Here is a 23539-nt window from a genome sequence, read left to right as displayed (position 1 = left end):
AACTCTCAACCACTTACCGAAGCAGTCACGTGGTACAGCCGGGCAGCGAGGCTTCAGACGTCATCGTTTTCGGCTCCTCCCCTAAATGAAGCAAGCCTCGATACGCGCTTTACGGAAACACCCCCTCCATTACTCGACACACGCCTCGAAGCCTCGGCACATCCCGTAACATCACTAGAGGAATGTATTTCTGCACTGAGGAGTGACAAGGTAAGTCATAAATATACAGTGTTAGGATATCAACAAGGTCAAGTGGAACGAGCTGTTTATCCCGGCACATATCTATCAGATACCACCCCGGAGGTGACACAGCCTCCCTGCTGATGTCACAGTTTGGATGTGTACCGCCCTTGTATGGGTGTGTCCCGAGATCCCTTTATAATGTTTGTGTGATGAGCACTCGGGGCCTCCTGCCGATCAGGGGCCCATCAGCGCTGGTGTGACTGTAACTATTTCTCTGTCTTTACCTAGATAAAATATAACTAAAAGCATACTTGTCTGTTTTATGCGTCCTACATTCAAGGTAATAAGTAAGTGGGGGTCGCCTGACTGGGTAAAACGAACTGGGTCCACCGAGGGTGCTTCACCGTAGACGGGACACGGTGAAACAGTAACAAATTGGTGTTTCCTGCCCGGACCCAAAAGGCGGCGTACCACCTTCCGTTTTCCGGCCAGGACGTCATTCCGGAAGAAAAACACACAGCCCGCGGCCGCACAAAAGGTAAGGAGATTTCATTCATCTTCTAGTGTCTTTTTCTTCCTGGAGGGCCGACTTTTTGTATTCCTAAAGGCAGAGAAAGGGTTGAGGATAATTGTTTGCAAACGTGTCGATAAGAACTTGGGATTTGCGTGCGGTCACAGAGGTGAAAGTCCGGGAAGTCTTGGCCAGGGTTCCGAAAATACTGTGCACCTTGAGAATTTAGGGTTTAAAAGGTCCCCTTGTTAGGCACAGAGGAAAATACGTGTTCCTCTGTGTGTAACATAAAAGCGGCCATTCTGACAGACACGCCGGTACGCGTGGCTTCTAAAACATTGTGTAGCCTAGAAAATGTGGGTTTAGATGCCCCCTTATTTTCCGCGAGGACGAACATAAAAGTCGTTTTTGCGGTAATATAAAAGCAGCCTTTTTCGAAAAACGAGCGCGTACGACCTGGCAAATACACAATAGTATGAATGCGGTGGTTTGACGTTTTGTTAAAACCCCGATTACAGACGAATATAGAAAGAGAAAAAAGCCAGTGGACGCACACACAACCAGCAGGACCGGAGGTACGTACTGAGTTAACTAAAGATTGGCCAGAGAGAGTGTGAGTGTGTATGTGTGTGTGTGTGTGTGTGAGACACGTTACTACATTGAGCCGTGGAAGTGAAGAGTGAAGGGTGCACCTGTTCAGGTGACATATAACCCGCTCATCCTGTGTACACTGGCTCATTGAAATTGCCGTGTAAAAACACTATAATAAGGCACATAGGAACATAATAAGTTTTGGTGTCTGAGGGATAAAAAATAAGCTCTCATTGGACCGGGGACAAGACGCTGTCCCAGCAGGTTGGCCAAAACGTGTGAGTGCTGGAATGGCTGAGAATCAGGCAGAAAATGAGCTCCATGGGGGTTCTTTAGGAACACTGCTGGAGACAGGAAAAAGGAGCATAATGGCAAGCTTTCCACACAGAGATGCTGAAAACCATTTAAAACAATTTGAGGAGTGGTGTGAAAAAATGAGGAGAGACGGGGTTTTTGGGGATACAGAAGGACCTCCACCCGATGCCCAAATGTGCACTTACTATTTGCAAATGTTAAAAAATAGATTAGCCCAAGCACAAGTAGAAACGGCTAATGCAGGTGAGTTTGCTAGAGAAAAATGCCAAAAAGAGGAAATCAAAATAGCAGGCTTGATAAAACTAACTGAACATTATTTCAGCATTTGCTTCTCAGGTCTCGACAAACAACAAGAGAGTGAAAATCTGCAGGGGGTAAGGGAATCATCTTCTTTCAAACAAGAAGATAAGTACACAGCCACTGTTATTCCAGAGATGTCTGCTTCTGGTGCAGCCGCTGTTATGCAAAACAATCTGTGTGGTGATAGTGCAGAACTGTTATCCAAGGCCAGGAGTGTGGTGACTTCATCAGACCCTTCGGTGCATGTGCCTGGTATAGAATTATGTGGGGGACAGGTAAGCTGTGACGTAAGACCCAGATGTAGCCGGCATTCTAGCGAAACTGATCTTTCTTTACCTGCAACAAAACAAAGTGTGCAACTGCCATTGTTTCAAACTCACAGTGCTACAGGACAGGAGAATGCAGCTGGTTACAGCCCTCTTTCATGTGCTGACAACGTTTATCTGAGGCACATGTTCCCTGATCCCAGAAAAGGGGCGCACCTTTGGATCAAAGCATTCGTGGAGACTTTAAGCGGGTATGTATTGGCTATTGGTGATGTGAGGACTGGCTTATCAGCATACCTGGAACCACAAGAGGTTCATGCGGTTGAAGTTTCTGCTGGAACTGACGTACTAGGAGCAGCTGCCCCTCTGGCCCCGGTGGCACGGCAACTTTGGAGCACACTGAGGGCGTTTTATCCGGTAAGTACGGATTCTGGCCTTTTAAATGACACTACACGTTATGCAGGGGAGTCGGCTTTAGCATATGTGAACAGGATGTTGAAAGTATGGGAAAATCAGACAGGCTCTTGCCCGTTATCAGTCAAGCTGCAGCAACTCTTTAAACAAGCAATGTTAAAGGGCCAGGCACAGGATGTTAAGCAGAACATGTATAGAATGGTTGCGAGTTATGATATGCCTTTAGATCAATGGATGGCAGCTTTGGTTCATCAGCTGGATATAGATGAAAAAAACATGAAGCAACTTAGCAGTGATATACAGAACTTAAAACAACAACTCGTAGCTGAACAGCTACAACAGCTGAGAGACAATCAAAGTAAAAGGAGGAGGAGGAAGAAGAATGTTGCAAAAGCTCAGATAGTTATGGCCCCGACACCTGTGTTTGGTTCAGACCAGTTTGTGGGACCCCTCCCTCCAGATGTCCCATTTCAGATGTATCAGAGTCCTCCACGGGGACAAATTCCCAGCAGAGATACACAGCAGTACAGAAATCATAGAAAGGGACCAACCAAAGGTTATGATGTGCCCTTGTGCTGGACGTGTGGTTACCCGGGGCATTTTGGAAGAAGCTGCCCTAACCGTCGTTAGGATCTGACCAGCCCTTCCTCCCCGTCAGAAGTAAAGGCCTGCGTGTGTTTGTTTGTCTGAATGTCGTCAGTTTCTATGTATCTGTATGTATGTAACTGTATGTAACTGTACGTATGTATGTGTCGCTTGTAACTAAACGTTCTTCTGTGTGAATTAATTAATTTGGTTAAAATTATTGTTCATGGTTTCAAAATGATCATTTGTTTTGGGAGAACTGCAGCTCCGTAATTCAAATGACATTTTAAGCATGGACTAGGTTAACAAAAAGGTAAAGTAAAAGAGAGATTTAAATAACAAAGTTTGTTTTTTTAACATTAAATATCTGGCCAAATTAAATTGTTACACTGAGATATGCTAACGTGTCTTAAACAGAAAATATCCCAGGGCTGTAAGAAATACTTGGGACTATGCATTACAGACTGAGAGCTGTCGTTCCACTGGTTGATCATCTTTGGTGATGTGCCATAATGACACATCATCAGGGGGTCTGTTAGGATATCAACAAGGTCAAGTGGAACGAGCTGTTTATCCCGGCACATATCTATCAGATACCACCCCGGAGGTGACACAGCCTCCCTGCTGATGTCACAGTTTGGATGTGTACCGCCCTTGTATGGGTGTGTCCCGAGATCCCTTTATAATGTTTGTGTGATGAGCACTCGGGGCCTCCTGCCGATCAGGGGCCCATCAGCGCTGGTGTGACTGTAACTATTTCTCTGTCTTTACCTAGATAAAATATAACTAAAAGCATACTTGTCTGTTTTATGCGTCCTACATTCAAGGTAATAAGTAAGTGGGGGTCGCCTGACTGGGTAAAACGAACTGGGTCCACCGAGGGTGCTTCACCGTAGACGGGACACGGTGAAACAGTAACAACAGCAAGTCCTCTACTTGAAATTTGACCAATTCGGCAGTTATTTATAGTTAACAACTCTGCTTTGGATACACTTGCATTACTGTAGTACAGTCTCTAGCTCTGTTTACACGGTGAAAACAGGTTTGCGTTGCCTTTGTACTCTCCATTTACACACTACAAGGTTTAACTGTTGCTTGGGGGGGGGGGGGGCTTTCAGCTATAGCTGTGGGTTTATTTACAACAGTTTGCAGCCGAAACAGTCCTCCGCCAGCCGTTGTTTTCTTTTTCTGGGCAATTTGACATGGAGCTTCAAAAATCACAGCGCTACTAGTGGTGCGGCATGGGAATTGCACAGTTTAAGTACTCTGTAAACAGGGCCTGTGACTGCAAATGTTCTACATGGGTGTTAATGAGATAGAGATAAGGATAAGCAGCTTAATATTTTTAAAAACATGTCATGCATTTAATCATAAATTCGGCTGTAAAGATTAATAATCATGTGCTTAAAAGAGTCTTTTTAGTTTTTTACGGTTTTTATATTAACCATAATTTCATTGTGCTTGTAGACTGACATATCAGCTATAGCAAGCATGGATGAGAGCTTGGCCATCTATATTCCCACCTATGCTGACAGATTTGCCACCCAGGGATTTTGCTTCGAGTTCCAAGGAAAAGGTGAAAGAGATGTCCTTCAACAGACGTGGCTTGAAAAACTCTTTACATGCAAATCTTCATGGAAAGAGTCCAATTTGATCTAAAATGTTTTTGGTTTCAGGTAATATCACTATGTAATATATTTAAAAAGAAAGCTTACCATTTGACTCAAAATGTGTTTTCAATATGTTTTCAAGAACATATGGAAGTGAGCCACAATAGAGTCAGTTAGCTTTTGTTTTTGTTGACAAAGATATAGAGCAAAAATACTGATTAAAAAGATTACTCCAACAACATTGTGAAATACAATTTTTTGAAGTGAAATTATTGCTGTTGCTATTAAGCTTCTTTAAGGTAAAAATTTTAAATCATTTGTTTAAACTGTACTTACTTTTCTTTCCATAGGGCATTATTTTTCTTTTATATTCTTTAAAGTTGATTGTAAAATAGATAAATGCTTTGAGCGCAATAGTGCCCAGATTTCTAACAACGACTTTTGTCATATGTAAAAGGATTTTCTCATGTTCAATTTTGAGATCCATGTATTCATCTTTTTAATACTCATAGATTATGTTCTAGTTAGGTCATTATCTGGAGGTAGAGAACTCAAAAGGATCTTTCAGAGCACTTGTTAAAGGTACTTTTAATGTATGTTCTTCTGTGAGTTGATGTAACATTGCAATATAATGTTGTGTTTCTAAGGAAAGAACGAGTTGGTTTGATCACAAAGCATTGCACTTTATTTTGTAATGGGTTTTTACCAAAGTTCATTAAAAGTTTTCATGTTGCACATAAGCATAGGCACTTTATTTTTCATCTCATTTGACCATATCATCATTGTCAAACAGTACATAACTTGGGTCTGAGTGTTCAGTAACAGAGAACTATAAGAGTCTTGCTGTTATAAATATAAAAATTATGTCTTGAATATGAGGAGCAGTGGTGGGGTTTACAGAACATGTCATTTAAACATTTTGTCCTACATGACAGATTACAAGGCAAATGTGAAGTTAAATTTCTTGTTATTGTCCTAATATATTTAGTAGTGTATATTTGCTGTCACACACAACAAGAATCACACAAAATATAAAACCTGTTACCAAAATTCAAAAAATTATGTACATCATGATGAAACATTTAAGTACATGGGAGTACAGAGGTCTGTTTTTTATTCCTCCATCTGTATTTCTTTGACTGCTTTTCCTTTATTGGGGTCTGCAGCTGCCTAATTCTGACTGTGTCGGAAAGTGACAGGTTCATTCTGGACAGGCTCACAAGGTCATTTGCTCCACAAACTCTTTTTTTACAAGAAAATGTCACACGTGTCACAGGTTTGTGTGCATACAAGCTCTTAAAAATAAGCATAACTCAATTGTTTCATCATGTGTGGACGGTGCATGAAGAAAGTTTTCCGTCATCAGAAGGTATGATAGTTCGAACTGTCTCATAACATGTGAATGGTCCTCTGAAGACGTTGGACTGTGCAAGTTTCTGCCGCTTGCTTAGAAACCTGTTTGAGATGATCTTGTTCACCAAAACGCTGTGGAAGGGTTCACAGGTGTCAAAGTCCAGTCCTCAAGGGCCGGTGTCCTGCAACTTTTAGATATGTCACTGGTCCGACATGCCTGAGTCAAATAATCAGGTAATTACCAGGACTCTGAAGAACCTGACTGCATACTGAGGAGCTAATTGTGCCATTTGATTCAGGTGTGTGGGACCAAGGAACCCTCTAAAAGTTTCAGGACACGCCCTCGAGGACTGGAGCTTGACACCCCAGGTATACATAATGTAGGGCCGGCCACTTGGAGCAATTGCATCTCTAATCTTACAAATGATGTTCCATAAGTGAACCACTTTTTAGAGTTGTTCCTGAAAGACAAGAAAATAAACAAGTTCTTAAAGTACATACTCCATATTTAAAAGCATGTATCATATAGTATTTATCTTTTACATTCAAACATACCTCAGTGATATTTAAACAGGTGAGCAGAATTGGCTGCTTATCCAAGAAGTCACCAGTAAAGTAATATGTATTCTTCAGTTTTTGAAAAAGGTTCATCCAGTACTGTGCACGACGTTTCCTTAAGAAAGCCCACCAGCTGTTGATGTGCTGGCTGTGGGTGCTGGATCCCACAATGAAGTAGTTTTCAGGATAGCTGGTCATGAAGACGCAAAAATCTTTTAATGTCTTTCATTGTACCATTCTCTGTCTCCATGTCTATATGAATTCTGGTTGTGGTACCCCCTCTGTTACTGCTGTAAGAAAATATCCAGCAGTAACTTTTGGACAGCACCATCCATGTATTCAGCTTTAGAGATGCCAACCTGTAAACACAGCAGACAATTTGTTATCGTTTTTTTCAAGTTTTTTATTTTAAACAAAATGTAAAAATAACATAATTTATTCTTTCTAAAAATTGAGCACGTTACTTATGCTAAATGTGAGAAGCTAAATATTCCAAATTCAAAGTTTTTAAATATTTAAATTTTGAGTGTCAGATCAAATGCACAGGCATTCTAAGATGTAAAAGGGAACATTCATTTTCTGGCTGTATTTTTAATGTAGCTATCTTAATCCTGGTCCTCCTACCTTAATGTTTTTTGTTTATGGGAATTTTAAAAAGTACTTTTACAGAATTCCTATCAGAAGGAGAATAGCTGCTGTTTAAAATTGTGATTTAAGGTTAGACTGGATCAATGTTAAAATTGCTTAAACCTAGACTGCAATGGAACAATGTTGTTGATTAAGATTTGTTTTCTTTTCTGAGTAAGTTTAAAGACATCAGAAAAAACAAATGGAACAACAAATAAACTGAGAACAATGGTGCCTTGCTGCCAGGAGCTTTCATTGATAAATTCTGATATTAACTTTTGAATTTGCAGCAATGATAATCGATTATTTTCTTGCTTTTCCCCTTATTAAAGCATGTCAGTAGTTGACTGGGTTTATTAATGAAGTTCATATAAATAGTTGTCCTTCACTGGCTTGTGAATTGTCCCATTAGAAAGCTCTGTATTCATATCTTTGTTTTGACACAATAAAATATGGATAAATGTAGCTTTATCTAGCCTCACTTTCATTGTGTAGAATACACATACTTTTAATTAGTCTTACAAGTGTCGGATTAAAATGTATTTTAATCATATTTGATTAAAATACATAAGGGCATAGATAGGTACATTTGCAGTCACAGGCCCTGTTTACAGAGTACTTAAGCTGTGCAATTCCCATGCCGCACCACTAGTAGCGCTGTGATTTTTGAAGCTCCGCGTCAAATTACCCAGAAGAAGAAAACAGCGGCTGGCAGGAGGACTGTTTCGGCTGCAAACTGTTGTAAATAAACCCACAGGTATAGCTGAAAGCCCCCCCCCCCCCAAGCAACAGTTAAACCTTGTAGTGTGTAAATGGAGAGTACAAAGGCAACGCAAACCTGTTTTCACCGTGTAAACAGAGCCAGAGACTGTACTACAGTAATGCAAGTGTATCCAAAGCAGAGTTGTTAACTATAAATAACTGCCGAATTGGTCAAATTTCAAGTAGAGGACTTGCTGTATATTTATGACTTACCTTGTCACTCCTCAGTGCAGAAATACATTCCTCCGACAGATGACGACTTCTTAAAAAGTAATAAAAGGCGCCCCTCCGTCTCTCCTCTTCTCCATGACACTCAAATATCCCGCGAGCTGATGCCGGGTTATGTTGCGTTGTTTTGAGACGAAAATTATGTCGTTTAAGCAAGATAAGTCTCTCATTAAAACAAGAAACTTTGCCGTTAAAGGGAGATATAGGTTATATAGTTATCGGAAGTTGCCTTGTCAGCCGTCTGTGCGGCATGTTTACAGTGTCCTCCACAGATGGATCTCATGGCTGATCCAAGGTCGGTGGTGTGGGCGAGAACCCGATAGGGGGCGTGGTCAATTTGCATATTTTCAAAACATTTAGATATAACATTTAACATTTAGATATAGATTTAACATTTACATTTAACATTTAACATTTAGATATAGATTTAACATTTAACATTTAGATATAGATTTAACATTTAGATTTAAATTTAACATTTAGATATAGATTTAGCATTTAGATTTAAATTTAACATTTAGATATAGATTTAACATTTAGATATAGATTTAACATTTACATTTAACATTTAACATTTAGATACAGATTTAACATTTAGATTTAAATTTAACATTTAGATATAGATTTAACATTCAGATATAGATTTAACATTTAGATTTAAATTTAACATTTAGATATAGATTTAACATTTACATTTAACATTTAACATTAAGATATAGATTTAACATTTAGATATAGATTTAGCATTTAGATATAGATCTAACATTTACATTTAACATTTAGATTTAAATTTAACATTTAGATATAGATTTAACATTTACATTTAACATTTAACATTGAGATATAGATTTAACATTTAGATATAGATTTAACATTTAGATTTAAATTTAACATTTAGATATATATTTAACATTTAGATTTAAATTGTTCCGCCTCAAGCCGAGGCCTCCGAGGGAATTGTTCCGCCTCAAGCCGAGGCCTCCGAGGAAATTGTTCCGCCTCAAGCCGAGGCCTCCGAGGGAATTGTTCCGCCTCAAGCCGAGGCCTCCGAGGAAATTGTTCCGCCTCAAGCCGAGGCCTCCGAGGAAATTGTTCCGCCTCAGGCCGAGGTCTCCGAGGGAATTGTTCCGCCTCAGGCCCGAGGCCTCCGAGGGAGTTGTTTCGCCTCAAGCCGAGGCCTCCGAGGGAGTTGTTCCGCTTCAAGCCGAGGTCTTAGTTGGTGCTACCCCTGTTTCTGGTTCGTCGTGCCGGGGTCGTCCTCCACGACGCCCGCGCCAGGCTTTCCTGCTCGGCCGGGTCCGCCGATTGCGGCCTCCGAGCCATTTGACTTTGCCTCGTCGGGGCCGTCCACCACGGCGCCCGCCTCTGGCTTTCCTGTTCGGCCAGAGCCGCAGACTGCGGACTCCGGGCCGCTCGACTTTGCCTCGTCGGGGCCGTCCACCACGGTGCCCGCTTCTGACTTTTCTGTTCGGCCGGAGCCGCAGACTGCGGACTTCGAGCCGTTCGACTCTGCCTCGTCAGGGCCGCCCACCACGGCAGAACCTCTCCAGGAACAAACAGTGAACGAACAGTCTTTAGAGTGACTGGCAGGACTAACCTTAACAACAGGAGCAAAACAAAGCTTCCAAGGCAAAACGGGGACTGGCATGGAGAGGTGTGGAATGATGACGGCCCAGTGCTGAACTGAAGGCAGAGGGAGGTTTAAATAGAGCACTTCACAGGTGGAACAAGGGTCTGGCTAATTGACTGGTAAATGATTCTCAGGTGTGACTGACTGCTGAGGAGGTGAAGTGAAAATTGACAGAAAATAACTGATGACTGAAAACTAATAAAGTCAAACCTAACCCAAAAGAGATGAAAAAATGAAAATAACAGAAAAACAAAGCCAAACCAAAACTCAACCATAACAGATATAAGCTTATGTTTGTAACTTTAGTAATTAGAATTGAATAGTTAAATGTGTACAAACCCTGTAAATAACTGACTTAAATCACTACTTTTACTATCACTAAAAAAGCGAGCAAAGCACCTCGGGAAATCTTATGGCAGGCGAGGCCACTAAGGATGGTAGCGGTGCATCCTCAGAATTCGGGGAAAAGGAGGACGCATTCGAAGGCTGCATTTTAAGCATCCTCAGAATTTTTGCCAAATGGGATAGCCTCCGCGCAACGTTGTGACTTCACTGGCCTTAAACTGCGTTTGTCCAGTAGATGTTAAGATATCAGTCATATCTGAGTTTCTGGTACCTGCCACACGAAAAGCTCTTTGACGTTTCCTTGGCATGGCTAGTTATTACAGAAATATCTGTAGAAACTTCTTGACGGTAGTTCATCCTCTCACTACACTGCTAAGCCCAAAGGTAGATTTTGTGTGGACTCCAGAGTGTCAGGTCAAATTTGAGAATGTAAAATCACTTTTATCACATGCTCCTGTGCTCTCTTCTCAAGACATGTCTAGAGCCTTCAAACTTGAGGTGGATGCTAGTGCTGTGGGAGCTGGAGCTGTTTTATTACAGGAAGGTGAAGATGGAGCTGATCGTCCCGTCTGTTACTTCTCCCGTAAATTTAACAAAAGTCAGCTAAAACTACTCCATCATTGAAAAATAAACTCTGGCTCTGCTTCTGGCACTTCAGCACTTTGAGGAGTACTTGGGGTATAGCCCTGTGCCAATTACAGTGTACACTGACCATAACCTACTTGTTTTCCTTTCTCGGATGTATAATCACAACCAAAGACTCATGTGTTGGGCCTTAATGGCACAAGATTATAAACTTGACATTAAACACAAACGTGGTGCAGCCAACTTGTTAGCAGACCCTTTGCCTAGAATTTAGCTTGTTTGAATAACATGGTGTACAGTATAGTACCGTAACCTTTTGGTTTGTGTTTTAGGAGGGGAGGTGTTACGGCCAGTGGCCTTTGTCTGTTTTGTTTTTCTTTCTTGGTGCAAGTTTGCAGGTGTAGGTGCATCTTCCTGCCAGCTGGTGCCACTGTGGGAACCTCCAGGTGTAGGTGCTTCTTCCTGCCAGCTGGTGCCACTGTGGGAACCTCCAGACCACAGACATGAATACGTAGACGTCAGACCAAGCTGCGCTCAGAGAGAATACAAGTCAATTCAGGAAAATATTATACAGTTTTTGCTATGATTTTGTAATGTATTTGATTCTAAGATGCGTTATTAGATTTTTTGTTGATTTTTTTCCCCCCAGATTGCGGTTTGTATTATATAATTTTTAAATGCTGTTATGAGCACCTTTGCTCTCACTTGTCTGTATATAATTTTGCTCCTATGTAGGTAAGTGTCTGTGTATGTAGCCTATATATATATATATATATTAGGGCTGGGCAACGATTAAAATATTTAATCGCGATTAATCGCCCTGATTAATCGCGATTAATCGCGATTAATCGCATTGTATTTACAAACTCCAAGAATGAATTCAAAAGTAGTGTAAAGAGCACTTTTATTTTAATGTTCTGCTGCCATATGAACAAAAGTGTTGTAACATTTGTAGCACTTATTTTATACTGGATATTTTCAACCCATCTATTGAATTTAGTGCACTAGTTGATCTTTTCTTCATAAGAGAACAAGCACTGCAGCCAAAATATGGCCTTTTTTGACCTGCTGTATATTAGCCAGTCCCTAAGCTTGATGTATCATGAAACTGTTGACCTTTTGGGTTTTGTGGTTTTTATTTTATTATTACAATTTAATAATAATAATAATAATAATAATAATAATAATAATAATAATGTTATGTTCAGTGTTTTTTCGCTAATCCACCTCTTATATATTTCAATCCTTATGTAATTTTGTCTGTGTTGTGTGCACCTGCCTGTTGCTTTAATCCTATAAATTTCCCCGTCGTGGGATAAAAAAAGGATTAGCTAATGTTATCTTATCTTAAATAACACTTTTTAATATATGTACTAGGTTCTTTCAAGGTCTTAATTACATGTTATGTGTGGGCTCCAGTAACATCCATCCATCCATCCATCCATCCACTGATCTACCTGGATGTTCCCTGGAGGACTGAAACGCCTCAGTCAGAGACGTCTGTCTGTGGGTCTGTCGGGGCAATGACAGAAGTTTCGTCTCCTCTCTCCGTTTCTGGGGCTCGACGTTTTCATGTTTTTTCACGTGCTTAGATAAATTTGTTGTGTTTCCACTTAAATGAACCGGCTTTTTACAAAACATACAGCTTGATTTCATTTACGGTATTAAAATAAAGCCGAACGGTGCTACTTCCTCTGTTCATGTTTTTTCGCTGCTGCGTTCTCTCTCAGCTGTTTGTGTATTAAGTTTGTGTGAGAGCTGAGTGCGCGGGCCAGGCTGAGCCTGCGTGCTGATTGGCTGGCGCCGCTGAGCCATGTACGAGAGGGGAGGGGGAGAGTGCTGCCGTGACAGCGCGCTGCAGTCAGCGCGCGTGCTGACTGACACTGACTGAAAGCATGATGTGAGCAACATGCGTTAATGCGCGATAAAATAAATATCGCCGTTAATAGTCTAATGAATTAACGCGAAATTAACGCGTTAACTTGCCCAGCCCTAATATATATATATATATATATATATACATACATATATATATATATATATATATATATATATATATATATATATATATATATATATATATATATATATATATATATATTGGAAGAGAGAGAGATTTATGTGTGTATAATTTCTGTGTATTAATATGTAACTGCAAAATATGTAAGTGCGTGTGCATTTTTCATCCAGTTTGACTTCAGTTTAAATAGTTTTGGCTCTGAATAAATATGTGTAATCTGTCTGAAAGGTCACGAGCATTGTGAACATATGATTAAAATGAGATCTGAGCTGCCTACTATTCATTTTGACAGCAGCTGTCTGATCTGTGGTCTGACCCAAGATGGCCGCCCTGTAGGCACGTCAGCCTAGCGGCCGGCTGCGTACAATGGGGCGTCTACGTATATGATGTCTATGCTCCAGACCCCCAGCCTTCATGTGTCGCTTCCTGGTCTGCCTTCAGCCACTCCCTATTGCAATCGTCCTCATCTGGATTGGACGTTGACCTGATTGCCCCACCAATCTGTGGAGAGACCTCTTTATTTAAACCCAGCTCTCCCACACAGACGGGGCAGCTGTATTTTAGAGCAGCTTGCCTCTTTGCTGGGTGGTTTAGCTTGTTGACCATCAGAACAATATTTTTTAGATGTGACATTTTGTGAACTTGCCAACTGACGGTTGTGTTACAAGGTCTTGTTCAAAGTAGCTGTCCTTTGAAGGCTTTGTGTAGGCTTTGTTTATTTTGCTTTTGCCCTTTTCATTTTGCTTAAGTCTTGATGCTGTTTGGAGCATCAGGACTAGATTTTGTGGCCTTAAGTCATTGTGGGTTTTTCTTTTGTTATTTGTGTTGTGTCCCTTGGGGGTGTATTTATTGTTTCAACCTATTTGTTCATAACCCGAACTGGACAATAAATTATTACCTTTTTGCTGCTTCCCCTTCCCCTAGACGAGTGGGGCGTAACGGCAGTAAAGGCTTAATTATTTCTGTTTATGCATCTGTATCATGTATATTCTTATATTCTATATATATGTATAATATGATTGAACTTGATTTTGTAAAGTGCCTTGAGATGACATGTTTCATGATTTGGCGCTATATAAATAAAATTGAATTGAATATTGTTGATGTATTGAACAGGAAACCCCATTGCTACATGGCTTTTCGAAGGAGAACCTGGCCATAGGGTCCCATCAGCTTCTCACCTTCTTGTTGAAAGTGACATGTTATTAGTGGCTGGCAGGATGATAGGCCACTCTTTCCTTCATGGAGGACCACGCTTGTCAGGACTGAGTCCTGTTCTTGTTCATGTTCTACTTGACAATAGTCCTGAAACAGCAACTGTTACCCTGGAGGACTGTCCAGACCTAGACATCAGGGAAACAATCAGTCTTGTATGCCCCCAAAATAAAAAAATAGAGTTTTATGTATATTACTGCATTGTAGTCCTCTCTTGCTTTTTTTCCTCCTGAGATCACTGTGTTTTGTTTTGCAGCTTGAAGGAGAATCTATGCTCTCTGATTCTCAAAATGAAGAAATGCAGAGCTTATCATATTCATGGGACCTTTCTTGTTCAACAGACAGCAACAGGAAGTTGTCAGGAGGTGGGACAGAAGGACCCAGTATTCAGTCAGACAAGTAATAAGTTAAATTAAAGCAGGTTTAATAAGGAACAGGTGGTGGTCACAGAATACCGAAAAATAAACAGACTGAAACAGGACAGCTTAAACGGGGCAGACAGGCTCGGTGGTCAAATAATAAGGTCTGGTTCGGTACACAACGGATAAAGATACAGACAGGGATCAGACAAGCTCAGAATGTCCAGGCACAGGTTCAGGTCAGGCAACACAGGAAGGCAGTCAGAATCAGGCAGGAAAATCAGGAAACAGGAACAGGCTGGCTCGGATATCAAAAGGCTAATCGGGTCACTATCTACAGGTCAGATCAGGAACAGACCGCTTGAAAAGACTCACCAAGTGGCTTGTAATAATCCGGCAGAGAACAGAGGAGAGAGGCAGGTATAAGTAGAGAAGTGAATAGGTGAACAGAGTAGGAAACTAATTAATAGGAACAGGTGGAAGGGTGGTGACTGAAAGTAAACCGAAGCTGATAGAATGGTGACAGGCAAACAGATAGGATGGTGTCTGAGATGTGAACTGAGCTAACTGAAACTCTGGCTGGTGAAAACAGATTGACTAAAACAGTTTCAGAACAAATCAAGACAAAACCAAACTAAAACAGATCGAACTCAAACTATGACAGAAGTGGATTTTGAGATGTTATTTCATGCAGTGATTCAGAATTAATTTGTATTGCACGTTTTTTCCCCCTTCAAACATATGTTTTAAATAATATTTATTTTCTTTTAATATAAATTGGAGTCAGAGAAGGCTAAGGAATTGTACAGATTTACCATTGTTTTTAAATACCTAAATTGGATGGCACTCCATCTTGTTAAGTGTTTTCTGTATACCTAATCAAAGTTAGGGGATGAGATGTTTTGAATAAATTGTTCTAAGTTGATCCTTGGATTGGCTTGCGGACAAATGAGACAGCTTTTTCAGCTTCAGCTCCTCTCCTGAGGAAGCATTACTTTCATTGAGGTCTTCTAAAACTCAATGATTAGCTTTTAAAGACTCATCATTTTACATTGGTTATTAATTCAACTGAGTTTCCTGTCTTCAGTGCAACATCAATTATTAAAATCTTTGTGTACACATTGTGTTTTATTGTCGGCTATGATCCTTGTTTGTAGTTTCAATACCAGTGCAATGCATTGGTTATGCAATGACTTTCAAGAGTTTAGAAATGAAATTGCCATTTTTTTTTTTTTGTTTTAGGTTTTTGGACGGGTCACAAGACAGATAAAGCAGCTTAGAAGAGGTTTGAAAGAAACCCCAATATGGACACTGGTGACACGGCGACCAGATTCTGTACGCCTCCTTTTTTCAAAAGAGGAACCAGCCCTGTATCCAGAGGTAACTTTTAAATAACTGGAATTATGGTTTTGCATCCCTCATCGTTTTCATCAAACATCTTTTATTCAAGACATTTTTTTTGCAAACCAGCAGAATAGGAATGTTAAACAACACAATTAATGTTTTCCTACTGATTTCACGTAGTACTTCAACATATCACATAGCCAGAAACAGATGATGGAAGGAAATTGTGAGTTTACCAGTGTCTGATTGGAGGTTTTCAGTTACTTTGCTAGAAAGCATCGCTATGGGAATTATTGTTTTTAGTAGTTAGCAGGTGGCTGGGCTGCCACCTTATCGTGGTGGAGGGGTTTGAGTGTCCCGTTGACCCTAGGAGCTATGCTGTCAGGGCATTTATGGCCCTAGTAGGGTCACCCAAGGCAGACAGGTCCTAGGTGAGGGACCAGACAAAGAGCAGCCCAAAACCCCTTTATGATGAGTACCATTAATGGACGTCGTGTTCCGTCGCCCGGACGCGGGTCACCGGGGCCCACTCTGGAGCCAGACCTGGAGGTGGGGCACGTTGAAGAGCGCCTGATGGCCGGACTTTTGCCCATGGAGCCCCGCCGGGCATTGTACAACTGGTGGCAGTCGAGGGCGGAGACCTTGGCGTTCCAATCCTCGGCTGCAGAAGCTAGCTCTTGGCACATGGAATGTCACCTCTCTGGTGGGGAAGGAGCCTGAGCTAGTGCGCGAGGTTCAAGCTTTACTGCTAAACCTTTGTCTGAATCTAATATAGCCATGGAGCATGCGCACTGGGCTTTGCTAAATTTAATAATTTGAGGTCATTCTCAAAAAGCCCTTTGGGTGGAAGACATTAAATCTGAAAACGTTCTGCACTCCATGCAGGATTCAGGATTAAGCACTCAACTGAAACTGTGTGCAATTTCATTGAAATAATAAAACAAAAATCTGCACAAAGGTGGGGTATTGAGAGCAGTCTCTTTGAACATAATGCAAAGCTTTTGATAGAGTCAACCATTTAATCCTTCTCTCTAAATTAACAAATTACAAACTGTCCAGAAGTACTTTGAACTTGATAAAATCTTTTCAGTCTTATTGCTCCCAGTGTATATATTTATAAATAAAGCTATATCTCCAACAAGGGCTTGCTCCATGGGAGTACCATAAGGTTATATTTTAGGTCAAATGCTAATCACATTATGTATAAATGATCTTCTGCTATTATGTGAAGAACATATCAAGATCCACATATACACTCACCGGCCACTTTATTAGGTACACCTGTCCAACTGCTCGTTAACACTTAATTTCTAAGCAGCCAATCACATGGCGGCAACTCAGTGCATTTAGGCATGTAGACATGGTCAAGAGAATCTCCTGCAGTTCAAACCGAGCATCAGTATGGGGAAGAAAGGTGATTTGAGTGACTTTGAACGTGGCATGATTGTTGGTGCCAGAAGGGCTGGTCTGAATATTTCAGAAACTGCTAATCTACAGGGATTTTCACGCACAACCATCTCTAGGGTTTACAGAGAATCGTCCGAAAAAGAAAAAACATCCAGTGAGCGGCAGTTCTGTGGGCGGAAATGCCTTGTTGATGCCAGAGGTCAGAGGAGAATGGCCAGACTGGTTCGAGCTGATAGAAGGGCAACAGTGACTCAAATAACCACCCGTTACAACCAAGGTGTGCAGAAGAGCATCTCTGAACGCACAGTACGTCGAACTTTGAGGCAGATGGGCTACAGCAGCAGAAGACCACATCGGGTGCCACTCCTTTCAGCTAAGAACAGGAAACTGAGGCTACAATTTGCACAAGCTCATCGAAATTGGACAATAGAAGATTGGAAAAACGTTGCCTGGTCTGATGAGTCTCGATTTCTGCTGCGACAGTCGGATGGTAGGGTCAGAATTTGGCGTCTACAACATGAAAGCATGGATCCATCCTGCCTTGTATCAATGGTTCAGGCTGGTGGTGGTGGTGTCATGGTGTGGGGAATATTTTCTTGGCACTCTTTGGGCCCCTTGGTACCAATTGAGCATCGTTGCAACGCCACAGCCTACCTGAGTATTGTTGCTGACCATGTCCATCCATTTATGACCACAATGTACCCAACTTCTGATGGCTACTTTCAGCAGGATAATGCGCCATGTCATAAAGCTGGAATCATCTCAGACTGGTTTCTTGAACATGACAATGAGTTCGCTGTAATCAAATGGCCTCCACAGTCACCAGATCTCAATCCAATAGAGCATCTTTGGGATGTGGTGGAACGGGAGATTCGCATCATGGATGTGCAGCCGACAAATCTGCGGCAACTGTGTGATGCCATCATGTCAATATGGACCAAACTCCCTGAGGAATGCTTCCAGCACATTGTTGAATCTATGCCACAAAGAATTGAGGCAGTTCTGAAGGCAAAAGGGGGTCCAACCCGTTACTAGCATGGGGTACCTAATAAAGTGGCCGGTGAGTGTATGTTTGCAATACGATTACAGTATTTCTACATATGCGAAATACATATACCGTATTTTTCAGGCTATAACGTGCCCTTAAAGTCCTTAAACTTTCTCAAAAATTGATGGTGCGCCTTATAATCCAGTGTGCCCTATATATGATTACCGTTGTGCGTACTGACCGATTTTATGTGGGACAATGCGTTCAAAAATCCGTTAAAATGTGTATGACTTTGCTCTGCTCAATGGATATTCGGAGCATCACAATACACTGTGTTACTACTTAATCAGATTCCTGAGCAGTCTACAAAACTGCCTGACTGAAATGTCGAAACTAGAAGTGCATTCACATACTCGGGCATACTTCACTCCGCGGAGGTCCATGCGTACTCGGGGCGTACTCAAGGTGGACTCTTCGCAGACTCCATGCATACAGGTAGGTGCAGAGCTCAATTTTTACATCCGCATACACTTCTCGGTGGCAACAAGTCTTTACATCAAACTGCTTTATATGTGACACCAACCTTGATACACTGAGCTGCCCCAAGTAGGCAGTCGCAAGGATACGCGGCATCACAGTCCATCTCTGTTCTCACTGACAGGTGTGCGGTGGGAGCTTGCTGGAGCTTTATGTGGTTAGCTAGCTAATCACACATTTTACAATCTGTTCCGCCACTTAGTCCCACTGGCAGAAAGTGTGGGAATTGTAGGAATTTGCCACAGGGAATGTAGGCAATAGTACGCTTGACTATGAAGGGTAAAACATCCGTGCAGAGACAGTACGGAGTCCGCACCTCACAGTATGTGCATAGTATGCCCAAGTATGTGGGAGCCTTTAGGCTGGGGGGCGCCCTTGGGGCTTCGGGTCCCTGGGGTCCATGGCCGGTTCCACTTCAGTGTAGTTGGCTGCCGGCAGAGCCCACAGGCTCGTCACTTCCACTTTTTACTTTTCTTCTTGCTTTTACGCTGACTTATTTTTGACCCTTTTATTTTCTGTTATACATTTTTCTTGAAGTCTTTATTTCATGTTTGTGTTTTTATTGCAAGTGGGGTTTTTTTTGTTCCGGATTTCCACCGCAACCCTTTTTTATTGTTTCATATTTATTCACACCAACATTTTTAAAATATGTTTTTATTTTAGTTTCATAATGATTTACACCATGTTATTTTAAAGCATGTTTTTACTCCACCATAAATATTTCTATTTATTTTATTTTAACATCCTTCTATTTCTGAAACAATTATTTATTTCAGCCTCTAAAATTTTCTGGGCCAGTTTTTTTACCGAAAGAATTTTCGCCTGCTGTATTTTCTTCCTTCTCCCCTTTTTCCACTTCGTGTATTTCTACTTCGTATTTTTTTACTTCGTCTTTTTACATCTGGTCCGTCTGACAGCAGCCGGCAATGTTAAAACGATGCTGGTGAGTATGGGGTTCCATTTGTGCCAAAAATATGTTAAAATATATCTTTTTAGATGAATGATTGATCAATTGTTGAAGAAATATCTTCTTTTGTATTATTATGCCACATTTAATGGCACAAAATTCATATTATTAGCTGCTTTTTCAAGCAATTTTATATTAAGTCCTTCATTTATTTCTGTATGTATTTTTAATGATGGCAGGATTGGTCCTCCATACTCCCCCAGATATACATATATTTCAACTTTCTATAGCATCTAATATCTTTCTCAACATTTGATCTATATTTTCTCTTGTTTTTGATGAGGGCAGTTTAGATTATGAATGAAATGTTGGTGCCATAATATAAATGTGGACAGCTCCTACTTTAAACAAAGGGTTTAATATTACAACAAACAGAAACCAATATACTACAACATTCTTTTACACACATATACTTGTCATACATGATACAAAAATATTGATCACAGTGTATTTATATTTAAAAAAAAATACCAGAATTGGAATAAACAAAGGTTGAAAATAGCATTTATAAAATAGCAATAAATAATAGAATAAATTTTTCACATCAGAATACTGAGACATAATTAATTTGAAAATATTTTAAAACACATTATTTCATAAAAGGTGAGTGTAGACTCTTTTTATCCTGCAGTTCTTCCACCCATCCTGTCATTCATTCTCCAATTAAATGTTTTAAAAAGAAATTCAGTGCATTTCTCATCTTTCTACGCCAATTTCTCATATTTCCCATAATTCCAATCCCAATGGTTTCCTCAAGTCCATCAGGATCTGCTCACTTAGCTGCCACCATAGCTGATAAGAATCATGTTGACCAGCGGGTCCACATGTAAAAGGTGATGCATTCAACTCTAAGTTTTAGTCTTGATGGCAACTTATGAGCCAGATATTAGTCCAACCCCCTCCAATGGGAGGGGACACAGCGACACACCTCCTCACTGAAGAAGAACCCTGCTTCACACTTCCGTCTCCTCACCTCACATGGAGGCCTAAGACAACTGCAATTAAAAAAAACAGAAAAAAAAAAAATTAACCAGTATGCATCAGTAACCCAAAAGGAAAGATGAGAAAATAGACATGTCATGTTTGAAGAACTTTGTACACTTTTTTTCTCCATAAAATGTAATTTGTGGCATTTGGGACAAAACAAGCAGCTATAATGGAATTCAGCAAAAACGTTCTTATGTTGTGTTTGCAGGAGGAAAAGGGAAAAATAACCCTTGAAATGTCCTAAAGTATCACAATTATTCCGCCCCCCCCCCCCCCCCCCCAAAAAAAAAGAATTGAGTAGGTCATCTGGGCGAGTTCTTCTTTGTTGAAACTTTTCGTGTCTTCTCCAACCGCAGCAAAAGGCTTAAATCAGAGGAAACCAGACTTTTGTTCAGTTCTTTCTGAAAAAGTTTCGACACCTATCCAGGAGTCTTTGTCTCTTCTCCAAGAGACTTTTTCTGTCTGAGGAGTTACCAATAAACTCAACCTTTTAAGCAGTACCTTTTCATAGTGGATCAAAGAATGAATTGCAACAATCAAAACTTGTGCTCACATGCAAAGGAGGAACATCAGGTTACTAACCAATCGTTAGTGCTCTGATGGCCGCCTGCTGTTCCCAGGGGGCTGAGTGATAACAACATTGTAAGAGGGAGACAATTGAAACCGGAGGCCTCCACTCTTGTTTAACTGCGGCCAGTTTCTTTTCACAAAAATGGCTTCTTTTACTCCTCTTTCAATGTTTTTTTAAAGTGCTGAAAGTAGAAAATGAAAAAGTTTTCCTTTCCCAGATGTGTTATTTTATGTTAAATGCATGACAAAAACATGAGAAAACCATGTTTGGTTGTGCTTTTGGTCATAAAGTAAGTCAATCAAATCAAAATACATAGTATTTCATTCACAAACCCTTAGAATGTACACACACTGATAGATACAATGTTTTTTTATTTGTCATTATACATACAAGGTACATACAACAAAACTTACAGAGATCAGATGGAGGATTAGCCTGAGCGCACCGCCACTAATGGCCGACTTGACCAGCATGTCTTTTAGTGATAGGGGAAAGCCAGGCGCGTGAAGGAAACCTATGCAGACATGGGGAGAACATGCAAACTCCACACAAAAAGGCCCCATGCTGAGCCCAGAACTTGAACCTGGGACCTTCTTGCTGTCAGGCAAGAAGGCTAACCCATGGGCCACTGTATATTAGTCAAGAATTAAAAGTAGCACGGTGTTGAATGCTGCGCTGAAGACCATGAAGAGCATCCTAACATAGGTGTTGGGATGCTGCAGATGAGTCAGAGCTGAGTGCAGTGATAACGAGACAGCGTCCTCTGTGGAACAAATCTCCCTGTAGGCAAATTGCAGGCTGTCCAGGCCAGCAGGGATGGCATCCTTGATATACTTAAGGAGGATCCTCTCGAAGCACTTCATGATGACAGGGGTCAGAACAATGGAACGATAGTCATTGAGGCAGGGATGATTGGTTTCTTGGGGACAGGCACTATAATGGAAGATTTTCAGACAGGCAGGAACATTGGAGAGGTGCAGGGAGAGGATGAATCATCAGTCCAGGAGCGAATATAGGAAAGCACAAATGATGAGTAGCTTTCTAAGTCAGCGCCCTCTTTAAACACATCTCAGTCAGTGATTTCAAAACAGTCCTGTAGAGCTGAGCAGACCTCTTCTGCCAAAAACTGAATTATTTTTTTTTATCACCAGTCTGGTTCTGCATACCAGTGGCTTGTAGGCAGGAATCAGGTCCACAGAGATGTGATCTGATGAAACAAAGTGTGGGGCTGCGGCAGCTTTGTCTGCTCCTGGGATGTTACAGTAAACTTGATCTAATGTATTATTGTCTGTGGTCGGGAACTTAATAAATTTATGGATCTTGCGGAGCGCAACCTTTAAATTAACATGGTCAAAGTCTCCAGCAATTATCATTGCCACTTCTGGATAACTGTTCATTTGGCCAGAAACAAAGTAGTAGAGGTGCTCAAGAGCTAGCTTAGCAATAGCTTTCAGTTGAATGTAAGCAGCAATGATTATCACAGAGCTGAGCTCTGTGATAAGTGCAGTTCCCTTGGCGGGCGTTTACGAAGGTGCAGGCCCCCTGGCGGGAGTTGACGACAAGGCAGGCCCTTAGGCGGGCAGAGTCGATGGTGCATGCCCTTTTGGCAGGCATCGACGACGAGGCAGGCCCCTAGACGGGTGGAGTCAACGAGGCAGGCCCCCCCAATGCCAAACCAGAAGCCAGTCTGGAGTCCAGCCTCAGGGGGTGCGTGACTACTGGCCTCAGAAGGCTACAGAGTTCAGGCAGCACCAAGTTACAGACATCAGAGAGTGCTGGGCTACAAAGTTTGGCCGGCTCCGAGCTACAGGCTTCTGCCGGTTATTTTAGTTATTTTAGAGGCCACTGAGGTACACATATACACATTGTCATTGTCTTGAACATTGTCATGTTCAAGGAACCACTTTGAGATTATCCTGTTACAGATTATAAAATAACGAGTTAGAGCTGTAGAATGCAGTTAACAGAAACAACAGAAAAATCGAAGAGAACGTTTATTTTGGGAGACCTGTGAAAACACGTTACAGTAATCGATTCGACTAAATGGCCACATGGATTAGTTTTTCCAGATCCTGCTGAAACATTGAATTCAATTCAATTCAAGTGTATTTATATGATAAATAATATAATTTGCCAATTTATGAAACATGTTATCTCAAGGTACTTTCCAAAGTCAAATTCAATCAGATTATACAGATTGGATCAGACTTTTTGGTCAAAAAGTTTCCCATCTAAGGAAACCAAGTAGATTGCATCAAGTCTTGACAAACAGCATTCACTC

General features: G+C 41.1%; 1 protein-coding gene and 2 long non-coding RNA genes across 3 annotated transcripts in view; 1 reads left to right on the top strand and 2 right to left on the bottom strand.

Moving 5' to 3' along the window:
* Positions 1 to 176: 176 nt before the first annotated feature.
* LOC118563024 lies at positions 177 to 5016 on the top strand. The gene is made up of 2 exons (XR_004930970.1): positions 177 to 210; positions 4633 to 5016. It is a non-coding gene; the product is annotated as an uncharacterized LOC118563024 (long non-coding RNA).
* A 1399-nt stretch (positions 5017 to 6415) lies between these two features.
* Positions 6416 to 8326, bottom strand: LOC118563023. The gene is made up of 3 exons (XR_004930969.1): positions 8289 to 8326; positions 6684 to 7045; positions 6416 to 6589 (listed from the first exon to the last, which is right to left on the bottom strand). It is a non-coding gene; the product is annotated as an uncharacterized LOC118563023 (long non-coding RNA).
* An 11713-nt stretch (positions 8327 to 20039) lies between these two features.
* Positions 20040 to 23539, bottom strand: part of vegfc (vascular endothelial growth factor c) — a 206933-nt gene continuing 203433 nt past the window's right edge. The window contains exon 7 of the mRNA XM_012853764.3: positions 20040 to 20695. Within this exon, the coding sequence (XP_012709218.2) occupies positions 20587 to 20695 (109 nt within the window). The 3' untranslated portion in view covers positions 20040 to 20586. The remainder of the gene's footprint in view (positions 20696 to 23539) is intronic.

The sequence above is a fragment of the Fundulus heteroclitus genome, chromosome 5 (genome assembly GCF_011125445.2).
Source record: "Fundulus heteroclitus isolate FHET01 chromosome 5, MU-UCD_Fhet_4.1, whole genome shotgun sequence".
NCBI lineage: Eukaryota > Metazoa > Chordata > Actinopteri > Cyprinodontiformes > Fundulidae > Fundulus > Fundulus heteroclitus.
Note: the sequence above shows the minus strand (reverse complement) of the source record. Positions and strands in the feature narration are given on the sequence as shown.